Consider the following 12954-nt stretch of genomic DNA (forward strand, 5'->3'; position numbering starts at 1 on the left):
GGCAAATTGGCTCCTAGGATTTTTTTGGGGGGGAGGCAGGGATTGATTTAGTTTAACCTTAATGGCACAGTACCTATAACTTGTTTTAGCCTCTCATATCTGGAAGTCTTAATGGGAATATTTAATTTATTTAGAATGTCTTATATTATGATTATTCTGCCTTGTTCAGTTGATCAGCACATGTCCCTGTGTGTAACAGGTCTGCCTTGTTACAGAGACTGAAACAAGTTTGCTAAATGCTCTTGTTTATTGGAGAGGCAGTGGCTAAGTGTATATGAATATAAAACTATTGCTCTTGATGAAAAAGAAACTCAGTGGGCTTAATTTATTGATGAAAGATGAGTAGTCTACTAATTTAGAGGATAACACATGATTACCTTTTCCCTAAGTATATTTCTAATTTAACATGTTATAAAATGTGCTTTCCTCTCAGGTAAAAGTAGAATTCATTGTCTGAGGTCTCTCTGAAGCAAAGAATTCAACTTAAATAGATTAATTAAAAAGTAAAGCAATTGAAGCATATTTCAGATATTCTTAAAATACAGTATTTTCATTTTCCCCCATTTCTTTTTTTCTTTTTAATTTTCATTTTTCTACAAGAAGAGTATACCCGTCTTACTTTAATTGTCTTCTGAGGTTAACTCAGTTCTCTGGGGTTATCAAGATGAATAAATTAAGTAAACTGCTGAATCCTGAAATATGTGTACCCATAACATGGATTCATCAAAAACAGCCAAAGTCAGTGGTTTAGATGCAAAAAACTTGAATTAGTTTTGTGCCAGATTGATATTAGACATGATGGTTTATGCCCCCAGGTGTTAGATATAGAGTAAGGGGTCATTGCTGTCTTGATATTACAGGTAGCCTAAGCATTGCAAATGAAGTGCATCCCTCAGAGGTATATGAACCGATTTGATATTGAAACAAATCAGGAACTTTTAGTCCAAACTAAATTTATTCCTGAAATCCTAGTCATAATTGGAGCATTCATCTTTGTGGCTAGGTAGCAAATTGGAAGACTATAATTTAAAATTCAGTCATCAGTTCTCCCAGTAAAAATTAAGCTCCTAATGTTTTCAAGTACAATGGAATATAGGAAAAAAATTCAGAGTTTTATTAAAGATAGCCCAATTTAACAGATTCTATGCCAAAAACAGATGCACTAACCTAGAATTGGTTCTTATGGAGGGTTTCCACCTAATTGTTTTTTCTTTTACTTCAGTGCTTTTATATTCTTTACCCCGTCTCATTTTCTAACATATTCAGGCAGATTTGTAGGCAGTGAAAGAGTCATTTTAACATGGACAACCTTGTCTTTATTTTTATACCAAAATAATTGGTCTTGTATGAACTCTTACTCAAGAATTTTCACATTCAAATATTAAAAGGGAAGGGAACGTTACAGAGAGCCTCATATGGACTAGACACAAGCTTGCATGAGTGAATTTTTAAAATATACTTGATTTAAGATCTCGTCTTAAGTATTTTTTCTGAGAAATTATTGCTTAATAAAATAGATAATTACAATGTTAGCTTAAATCATAAAGCTATTTACCAATCTATTTTCCTTAGCCAAAGACCTTAGGTATCTTCTAATTTTCTTGAAATTTGTACAAGCTGTCATTCCAACAATAGAATATGACTACACAAGACACTTCACAATGTAACAAAGAACTTACAGTTTATCCTAATCATTGGTTCTGATTTTTAAAGAATTAATCCATAGATGTGACCATTGACCCTCTTCATCAATATGTACAATTTCTCTAATAAAGGGACTTATATGTTTATGCATTAAATAAAAAAATTCCACTACCAGACTTATTTGTTTAATAAAAATGAGTGTAAAGAGATGGTTTTTCCTTGCTTCTTATCAAAAGGTGATACAGTATTTTCCTTATAACAAATCTTTAAGTCAAGAAGTATCTCATACAGAATGATGATAAAAATATTTTTGATTCACATTTATGAGGGAGGTATTTAAGCATGTGACAGTGTGAGAACAAAGCCTAGAAAATACTTCATGCTAGACTTCCTTTTTTTTCTCTTCCTCTTTAATCTTCCTCTCTTACCTTCTCCCCAAGACTCCTATCTGTTAATATTTATGAAGCCATAGTAATGTACCAGGAAATATGCTAAGTGCTGTTACTTATCTTATTTCCTGATTGTTTTTATTAAGTTCAGACCACCAAAATTATTATTCATTAAGGATTTAAGAGTATTCCTCCTATTGTGATTGCCTGGTAGAATAGTAGAATTTAAAGGGATTCCTTTGTTGTATCACATCAGTTTATCCATCTGGGTTTAGGAGTTCAGACAGGCTTACGTGTGTTCTACTCTGAGACACACATTGAGGGCCAAGGAGTAAAACCCAGATCCTGAAAACTGCAGCCCTGGATCCTGAGTTGAGAAGTGGGGCCAGGATGAGTGACTTGGCCATACATGAGATGAGCAACCAGGTGGACATAAGGTCTTTGATTACTAAAGAAAACAGTCTTCTCAATCCTAAGAACCAAAGATGTGCTAACCATATATTGACCCAGTGTTGATGTAACGGGACCCCATACTCAGTTTTGATAAGCCAACTGGAACACTGCTGCTTTCTGGAAAGTGCTGGAGCTGAGAGATCATGGACATCTGTCAGCAAAATCCAGAGAACCAATAGATTCAATTAAAGAAAGAGAAGCTGATATACTCTCCAGGAGAGTATGAATATGGGTTATTCCTAGCCTCCATTCATGTTGGTGGTTCTGTGGTAACTGGATATACTCATACAAAAGGATGAAGTTGGACTCTTGCCTTACACCATATAAAAAAATTAAAATGGATCATCAACCTAAATACAAGAGCTGAAACTATAAAACTATTAGAAGAAAACATAGGAGTAAATCTTTGACCTTGAATTAGGCAGTAATTTCTTAGATACAACAACATGATGTGTAACGAGAAATAAGGCAAATTGGACTTGATCAATATTTCAAACTTGTGTTTCAAAGAACACCATCAAGGAACTGCAACAACCACCCACAGAATGGGAGAAACATTTGCAAAGCATGTGTCAAGAAACATCCAAAACCCCATACATATAAAGAACTGTTGAAACTCAATAATAAAAAGACAACACAACTTAAAAAAAACAAACAACAAAACCAGGCCCTTTGATAACTCCTACTACACTCTCTTTCTACTCCCACATTGCCTCTCATCCCTGTTCTTTCCTGCAAATGAGTGGCTGACCCTTCCTCTAAGGAACCTTACAGGTTTTTTGTTTTTTATTTTTCTCAGCATTCAAGAATATTCTACCATTAATAATCCTTTTATGTTTCTTCTTTTTCCAATTGTAGTCCAATTCTTATATTGCAAGGAAATCTCCATAAGGAAAATAACTTTGTAGAGTTAAAGTAGTGTTTGATGTAATGTAATACAGAGGTATAAATATGGACATCATTTAATATACCTCAGATATCTTGATCATGTAGCCAGCAAACTACTCTCCTTTATTAAATGAATCTTACAAATTGATTTTATGAATCTATTTTTGAATACTTTTAAATGATATTCAATGTTAGATATTATAGTGTCAATATTATTCTTCCAGTTAAGTCTAATTTATCAAAATTACAGATACCCTTAAATCTAATTTTTCAGTTACAGATGACATTCAATATTATATTTCAGGTGTACAGCATAGTGGTTGGACATTTATATAACTTAACAAAGTGATCCCCTGATAGATCTTGCACCCACCTGACACCATATATAGTTATGATGTTATTGACTATATTCCCCTAAGATGTACTTTATATCCCTGTGACTATTTTGTAACTTCCGATTTGTACTTCCTAATCTTGTTTCCTTTTAAATCTAACCCCCAAACTGTTTTCCATGTAGCAATCATCAGTTTGTTCTCTGTCTAAATTTGTTCATTTATGTTGTTCTTTAGATTCCACATATAAGTGGAGTGTATTTGTCTTTCTCTGTCTGACTTCATCCAACACAATTCCCCCTAGGTCCATCTATGTTCATGAGGGATATTGGCAGTAGATTTCTTCTAATGTCTATCTGATTTTGGTTTTACGGTAATGTTGGCCTTATAATATGACTTGGGAAGTGTTTCTCTTTTGGAGATAATTGTATAGAATTAGAATTTGCTAGTGAAACCATCTGGGTCTTGAGGTTTTTTCTGGAAAGTTTTAAACACATTTAATTATATTTAGGTCTATTTCTTCTTTAGTAATTTGTGTTAGTTTTGAAGGCATTTTGTGCTGTAGTGGACATAGAGGGGAAAGATTCTGGTGAAGTTTCTGCCCCTCATGCATAACTGCTGTTCCCCTACCCCAGGACTGTACCATAATGGACACTTCTTAGGGCTCTCTCCTGTCCTTTTTTGAGTGCTGGGTGGAGTTCTTGGAGGAAGAGCCTGTAAGATGATGTGGACTCCCTCACTATCTTCAGCCTCAAGGGGTGTACACTATTCTGCCATTCTGCACCTCTGCCAGCTAGTCCAGCTGCAGTACCTTAGGGAGGTTGTGTCACCTCTCTTTTTCCTGCAGAGATGATTTTGGACCAGTTGTTTCCTTTGCAACTTCAGGTCTCCTACAGGTTCAAATTTAAAGTCTTACATTTGGCCGAAACTGGTTTGGCTCAGTGGATAGAGCGTCGACCTGCGGACTGAAAGGTCCCAGGTTCGATTCCGGTCAAGGGCATGTACCTTGGTTGTGGGCACATCCCCAGTGGGAGATGTGCAGGAGGCAGCTGATCGATGTTTCTCTCTCATCGATGTTTCTAACTGTCTCCCTTCCTCTCTGTAAAAAATCAATAAAATATATTAAAAAAAAATAAATTAAAAAATAAAAGTCTTACATTTGAAGCTCAACTTGTTCTTTTTGCTGCAGGGGTGGAAGCAACATTTTTCCAGCTCTCTACATCCCAAGGCAGAAGTCTCTATGTTTTTTAAAATACCAATTTAACTTCAAGATGTACTTTTTAGCTAATCCAAATGGTGGAGAATGTTAATTCTGACTTTTGCACAAAAATGATTTAACCTGGAAGTACACAATGATGTGATCGTATACAGTGTACTAAGTATTTGCCATATAATATGTTGGTGTTTTATGTTTTTTAACAGTTTAAAAATGGTGTATATTTTAAATAATTCAAATAAGTCAATGATTTGAGAGCTCCCAAAGCACTTTGCAAAACTCACTTATCTAAACGCATAGTTCATTTTGTAGGATTTGGGTTTTATTTCAATAAAAGGAGAGACAACCAAGCAACTTAAACCTAGATTCTCCTAAAAATGTTAGGTAAAAATATCAGACTTTTACAAGGAATTCTGTTATAGTACATGAGCTCTTGTAAGGTGATTCATAGGTAAAGCTTATTTGTGAAGCTACAGAATGGAGAATGCTTTGCATTTATAATTTTTACTTTTCTACTTCCAAAGATTTAAAGGAGCATATTATTGCAGTGAAAAATTACATATTGAGGTAAATATGCCCTGATGAGCATATAGAGTAAGCCAAAAACTCTTGTGAAAGTAGAATTATAAACTTTCTGGAAGAAAATGTAGGAAAATATCTTGTCATCTAGGATGTAGAAGGCTTCTTAAGTACAGTCTTCCACAGCTAGCATGGACCATAATGCAGAAAAAGAATTTTATTATAATAAAAAATAACATTTTTAAAAACACCCTATAGTCAAATTTAATTGACCTGTAACTCTGGAAGAGGACATTTATAAAGTCTGAAACTGATGGAGGATTCATGTTTTTTTACTATATTGGAGGTTCTATAAACAACAACAGGTTATTAATCTGTTGCTATATAACAAAGTACCTCAAAACGTAGTGGCTTAAAATGATAATAAGCATTCCTTCTCTCAGCTTCTATAGGTTAGGAATTTGGGAGTGTTTTGGCCATGTTTGTGGGTCAGGGTCTCAAGATGTTAGCATGTTTGCCATGGTTTCTTAAAAAAAAAAACCTCAATGGATAGTTTTCCCATTGATCTTTAGAGCAAGTAGAAGGGAGGGAAGGAGAGAGAGAGAAACATCAACTGGTTGGCTCCTGCATGTATCCCAACCTGGGCCAGGGATCAGACCTACAACCCAGATATATGCCCTTGACCAGGAACCAAACCTGAGACCCTTCAGTTTGCAGGCCGATACTCTAACCATTCAGCAAAACCGGCTGGGGATGGCCACAGTTTCTGATACTGGAAGGTTTGGAGTGGAGAATCCAATTCTGTGCACTTTCCAGAAGGCAAGTAGATGCTGGCTGTCTCTCACTTTGTGGACCTCTTGATCAAACTCTTTGTCCTCAGGACATGACAGTGGGCTTCTCTAACAGAGGTCAGCTAAGAGGGTAACAGAAGCCATGGTATCTTATGACCTCATCTCAGAATTTACAAACTTTAATTTTCTCAGTATCCTGTTGGTTACACAGGTCAGTCCTGGCCAGTATGGGAGAGAACTACACAAAAATGTGAATGCCATGAGGCAAGGGTCATTGTGGGCCATCTTGTAGGCTCACCACCACAGCCAGGAATCCTAATTTTTTTTTTTTAAAGATAAAATATGAACAGGCAGTTTTTAGAAGAAGAAAATCAAAAGCCTAACAAGTGTGTTAAGATACTTAACTCGTTAATGAGATGCTAGTTAATAGAAATAAAAAAAGATGCTTCTTTATACTTGACATTTAGTTGGATAATGGTAAGAATTCAAAGAGAAGTAAAGATGGAGGAATCCTTGTGTCCTGCTGATATAGGACAGACTCGTCAGCTGTTTTAGAGTGGAATCTGGTAGTACCTGGTCAAATTTTGTCTCAGGAGTATTTATCCAAAGGAATGGATATGAGAACCATAAAGGGATGTATTAGAAAACTCCACTTGTGCTTCTCTCCTTTGCCACTCACACAAAGTGCTTCACTTCTGCTCAACAAACGTTTGAAGGTTTTCCCCTACAGCCAGCAATTTTCTGTGACACCAGATCGGTATCCTACAATTTAACTCAATTCTAACACTATACATAGAGATAGTGTCAGATCCCACAGATTAAAGGCTCAGTCCTACAAGACCACTTCCACCTACCTTCAGACAGCAATCACCAGTAGCAAGTAGATCCCCAGTTTACCCACAACATCTGTCCCATTTGGCTGCAAATTAGAGGTTCCCATGACTTGCCTCCTCAAATTTGCTGGTCACAGAACTCAGGAACAGTTTATGTTTACCAGATTATTAAAGGATAAGATGAAGGAGACAGATGAACAGCCAGAAGAGATACATAGAGGTCTGGGAGGGTCTGGAGCAAAGGAGCTTCTGTCACCATGGAGTTGGGGTGCATCACCCTCCTAGTAGGTTGATGTGTTCACCAACCTGGAAGCTCAACCCCTACTATTGAGATTCTGTGGAGGCTTCCTCACATAGTCATGATCAATTAACTTTGTTTCTAGCCCCTCTTCCCTCTCCTGAGGATGTGGGGTGGAGCAGAAAACTCCAAGCTTCTAATCATGACATTTTTGGTTATTGGCCGTCATCCAAGAGCCCACCCAGAGTTGCCTCAGTAGAACAAGAAATTCTCCTAGTGCTCTTACCGCTTAGGAATTTACAAGGGTTTTAGGAACCCTGTGTCAGAAATCAGGGGCAGAGATGCATACACATATCCTATATAATAAATGCTAATTTGCTAAGTGTCCTGTTGTCTGGTCGACCGTTCAACTAATCAAAGGGTAATATGCTAATGATATACTAAGGTTGCTCAACCACTTGCTATGATGTTCACAGACCACCAGGGGGCAGATGCTCTGACCGGTAGGTTAGTTTGCTGCTGGGGTCCAGCTGATCAGGACTGAACGAGTCAGCCCCGATCATGCATCCGTGGGGTCCTTTGGCCTGGCCTGCACCCACTCACAATCCAGGCTGAGGGTTCCCCTCCCCATCCCCAATGCACAAATTTTGTGCGCCAGGCGTCTAGTTCATTATAATTTTACAGGGGACATACTGGAGGATGCTCTTTTGCTGTCTTGTTTGTACTGACAGGACTTGGAAGCAATCAGGGCATTTATCATCGGTAAGGTTAAAGGTACTGTACAGTACAGAAACAAGATTTACATAAAACAACATAAAATATCTTTAATATAGTTCTGAATCAAAAGTATGTTATTTCCTTTGTCATTCCCTCCATTTTTCATTTTTAGTTGGTTATCTATTTGACATCACAAAAATCACATGTCTAAACCAAAACTCCCAGTTTTATATCCACTGCCACATAACAACTACTACAACCAAACTGCTACAATGAAAACACATTTTCCCGATCCTCCCCATCTCAGTTAATGTCACTACTACCCACTCAGTTGTTAAGCCCCTAATTCTAGGATCCATCTTTGATTCCTTTTTCCACCCCTACCCTGCTGACACATATTTCACCTCTCAGAAATAAGTCCTGTCCTCTATGATAAATCCTGACGCCTGGGATTCTGTGCACTGAAGCAGCAGCTCATATGATTCTAGTGCAGGTGATTCATGGATCACACTGAGAAACACTAAGAAGCACTCTCTCCTGCTCTTAGTTGAGGAGTAAACTTAATTTCTTTTTGATAAATATTGGGACTTGTCGCCTGGCCTGCATAGCTCAGTGGTTGAGCATCGACCTATGAACCAAGAGGTCACTAGTTTCATTCCCAGTTGGGGCACATGCCTGGGTTGCGGGCTCTATCTCTGCTGGGGGGCATGCAGGAGGCAGCTGATCAATGATTCTCTCATCATTGATGTTTCTGTCTCCCTCACCCTTCCTCTCTGAAATCAATAAAAATATATTTTTAAAAATCTTGGGACTTTTCAAGAGGGAAAAAATTTGAGGAAGGTGTTTATTTTGGGCTTCTAAGAATAAAAATCATTTTTTGTGATGCCATTGTTAATAGTGAATCGACAGGTCTCAAATGGTAATGCATTTCCAGATTCATCTCCAATACAGCTGATAGCATGAAAGTTTATATTTAGTGAACAGGAAATAGCTAAGAGCTGGCTCTAGACTCTAGAGCTGACATTTAATTCCCAGGTCCCTTACTTGTGTGACTTTTATTGGTTTATTTGCCTCTGAACCTCCAGCTTCCTCACCTACAAAGTGAGGATGGTACAAAGTGAGGATCTAGCCATACAGCTGTTAGGAAGATTGCACATAGAGCACTTAGCACAGTGCTTGACTTCTATGCTGCTGCTAGAATGGTGAGGACAATGATTACTATGCTACCACTTAGAATTAGCTTTGCAGTCACAATGATCACATACATCCAGCAGAGGGCAGTAGAATAACACAAGAATTAAGTCAGCATCCTGGAGCTGTCAGTTCTGCAATTTTTTACAGTGCAGTGAGAAGAGAGATGAGATCAGTAAGCTTCTTTTATATTTGAGATTCTCATCCCTCCATTTATGGAAGAACAGTGACGCATCCAGTTTTCTCAGTCAGTGTTTGCTTGTCAGTATTTGCAGTTTCAATCTTCCGACATCTTTCCTGTCCTTCATATCTAACCTACTTATCTAAATTGAGGGAATGGACTATTTTTTTTTTTTTATTAATCAAACTAGAGGCCCAGTGCATGAAATTCATGAACTTGGTGGGGGGGGGGTGTCCCTCAGCCTGGCCTGTACCCTCTCACAGTCCAGGAGCCCTGTGATCGATTTCCCACAGAGGGAGACCCCACCCACCTGCTGCAGCCTGCTGGCCAGTGGCCTGAGCCTCCCTCTGCAGGGCAATTATGGGGCAATGGCTGGCCCAGACCAATCACATCGCACCCGCCCTGGCTGGCCGAGTGCCAGGGGGTATCATAGTGTGGTCGTCCGGATGGTCATCTGGATGATCGTTCTGCTGTTTGGCTGTTCTGTCGATTTGCATATTACACTTTTATTATTATAGGTTATAATGTATTTAAAGTGTAAAACACGATTTGATAGACAAATACATTGTGAAAGGATTCTTATAATCAACACATTCTTCACCTCACATTTTATAGCCCCCCTCCTTTTTTTTTTGGTGAGAATGTTTAAGATCTATTCTCCTACCTAAACTTTTATTATTGCTTTTTTTGCATCCCGTAGGTTTTGGCATGTTGTGTTTTCTGTTTGTCTGAAGATAATTTTAAAATTTTTATTCTGATTTCCTTTTTGACCTAAACGTTGTTCAAGAGTGTGTTGTTTAATTTCCGTGGATTCGTGAATTTTCTGCTTTTCTAGCTGTTAATGATCATGCGGTTGTAAAAGATATTTGGAATGGTTTCAATCTACTTAAATGTGTTGACTTATTTTGTGACCTAACATGTGATCTTACCTGGGGAAGGTGACTCATGTGCATGTGAGAAGAATGTATATTCTGTTGTTGTATGGAAAGTTCTACCTCTTAAGTATATTCCCCAAATATGTCAGCAGGGTGGCAGAGCAGGAGGAACCAATATTTGTCTTCCCCACAAAAACAACAACAAAAACAAACAAACCAAAAGAGCTACATACTGATGAAAATAGCCCTCGTGAGCTCCGGAGTGCAATAAAATAGCTGCAGAAGCCTCGTGGAGCAAACACCAAGGACAGCCGTACAGAGACATGTAGGAAGCATACTTGTGTCACCTCATCCCGTCTGGCACAGCTGACTGCCAAGAAGGATGGGTGTGATCTCTCTCTCTCTCTCTCTCTCTCTCTCTCTCTCTCTCTCTCTCTCTTTCTCTCTCTCTCTCTTATGTTTTGTAATATTTTTGTCAGGTTTTGATATTCTCGGCACACAGACCTCATGAAACTAGTTGGAAAACTTTCTTTCTCTGCTATATTCTAATAGGATTTATGTTAAGTTTGGTCTTATTCTTTTTTCTTAAATATATGATAGAATCTACTAGTGCAACCATTTGGGTCTATAGTCTTTCCGGGAAGATTTTTAAAAATAAATATTTTATTGATTTCAGAGAGGAAGGGAGAGGAAAAGAGATAGAAACATCAATGATGAGAGAGAATCATTCATCAGCTGCCTCCTGCACGCCCCACACTGGGGATCGAGCCGGCAACCCAGGCATGTGCCCTTGACCGGAATCAAACCTGGGACCCTTCAGTCTGCAGGCAATGCTCTATCCACTTAGCCAAACCAGCTAGGGCTTTCTGGAAAGATTTTGATAGCAGATATAATTTCTTTAACATATAGGTCTATTTAATTTTTTTTGTTTCATTTTGTATCTGTTAATTGTATTTTTTAAAGAATTTGTCCATTCATCTAAGATGTCAAATTAGTTTGCATGAAGTTATTCATTATGTTTTCTTTATTGTCTTTTTCAGGTATGTGGGATCTGTTAGGATCACTTCTTGTTCATTTCGTATACTAGTATAGGAAATTTATGTTCTTTCTTCCTAGAACTTTATCAGTTTTAATTTTTTTAAAGATTTAATTTTTGGCTTTGGTAACTTTTCCTGTTGTTTGCTTGTTTTATTTCATATATTTCAGCTCTTTCTTTCTTCTGTCACTTAGGGTTTATTTTGCTCTTCTTCTTTTGTTAGTTTTTTGGGCTCTAAACTTAGCCCATTAATTTTTACCTTCCCTCTTTTCTAAAATAAGCATTTAAAACTATAAATTTCACCCTAACCAATTTGGCTCAGTGGATAGAGCATCAGCCCACGGGCTGAAGGGTCCTGAGTTCAATTGTTGTCAAGGGCATGTACCTTGGTTTTGGGCTTGATCCCCACTAGGGGGTGTGCAGGAGACAGCTGATTGGTGTTTCTCTTCCAATGATGTTTCTAACTCTCTAGCTCTCTCCCTTCCTCTCTGTAAAAAATCAAAAATATATTTAAAAAATAAAAAAGTAAATAAAACTATAAATTTCCCTGTAAGCATTGCTTTAGCCATACCCACACATGTTGATGTTATATTTTGTTATTATTCTATTCAAAATAATTTTTAATTTCTCTTATTTTTTTCTTTTTTGATCCATAAGCTATTGAGAAGTTTGTTTTTAATTTATAAATTAGGGAGGATTCTAAATATTTTATTGACTTCTAGTTGAATTCAATTGTAGTCAAAATACTCTGTATGATTTCAGTCATCTTCAATCTATTGAGACTTGTTATATTCCAGCATTTCGTCTAAGTGAACACACCATGTGCACTTGCAAAGAAGATGTCCCCTGCAGTTGCAAGATATACTGTTCTAGAAAAATAAATTAGGTTACAATGGTTGATAGTGTTATTCAGCTCTGTCTTTATCAGCAACTGCAAGTACGTATCAACTATGTCATTTACTTCAGACTATGTAGTATGCATGAAAAGGAGTGGGAAAGCACCTTTTGTCTAAGTCTGATATTTTAGAACTCTGTCTTTATTATAATTTTACATTAAACCTTTCTCTATATCATTACTAATTATTAGAGCTAATGGTTGGCATAATGATAGTTAATTACCCATGCTTGCTAATAGAAATAACAAAAATTTTAGTGTAGGGTATTGTACATAAAAGTAAGAGGTTGCTGGTGACTTAGTGGGAGGAAAAATACTTAAAAGCAGAAGGAATTCTCTCAGATTTATGGAAGTTTGAGACATGGTTTGATCTACTGTTCAGTGAGTCTGGTGTGTTATGGATAGCTTGCTGAGCATCCCTTTTCTAGAGAAAAAAATCTACCATCACTGATCCCCTATTATGTGTAAAGCATTGTATAGTGAACTTTACACATGTAGGTTCATTTTTATTCTTTAAGAAACCCTTTTAGGTGGATATAATTATCTTCATTTTTTAAAAATTAACATTTTTTAAATTTTAAAATTACAGTTGAAATTCAATATTATATTAGTTTTAGGTATATAGCATAGGAGTTAGACATTTATATAACTATGAAATGATCCCCTGATAAATCTAGTACCCCCCTGACCATACATAGTTATTACAATATTATCGACTATATTCCCTATGTTGTACTTGACATCCCTGTGACTATT

The 12954-nt window shown here is 37.1% G+C and overlaps 1 protein-coding gene across 2 annotated transcripts in view; it reads left to right on the top strand.

Moving 5' to 3' along the window:
* Window positions 1–1820, top strand: part of ATG3 (autophagy related 3) — a 28478-nt gene extending 26658 nt beyond the window's left edge. For both annotated transcript variants that reach the window (XM_081086650.1, XM_081086649.1), the window contains exon 12: window positions 1586–1820. In XM_081086650.1, the coding sequence (XP_080942776.1) occupies window positions 1586–1667 (82 nt within the window). In that variant the 3' untranslated portion in view covers window positions 1668–1820. The remainder of the gene's footprint in view (window positions 1–1585) is intronic.
* The last annotated feature ends 11134 nt before the right edge of the window (window positions 1821–12954 follow it).

Source organism: Myotis nattereri, assembly GCF_964212035.1.
Source record: "Myotis nattereri genome assembly, chromosome: 3".
Taxonomy (NCBI): domain Eukaryota; kingdom Metazoa; phylum Chordata; class Mammalia; order Chiroptera; family Vespertilionidae; genus Myotis; species Myotis nattereri.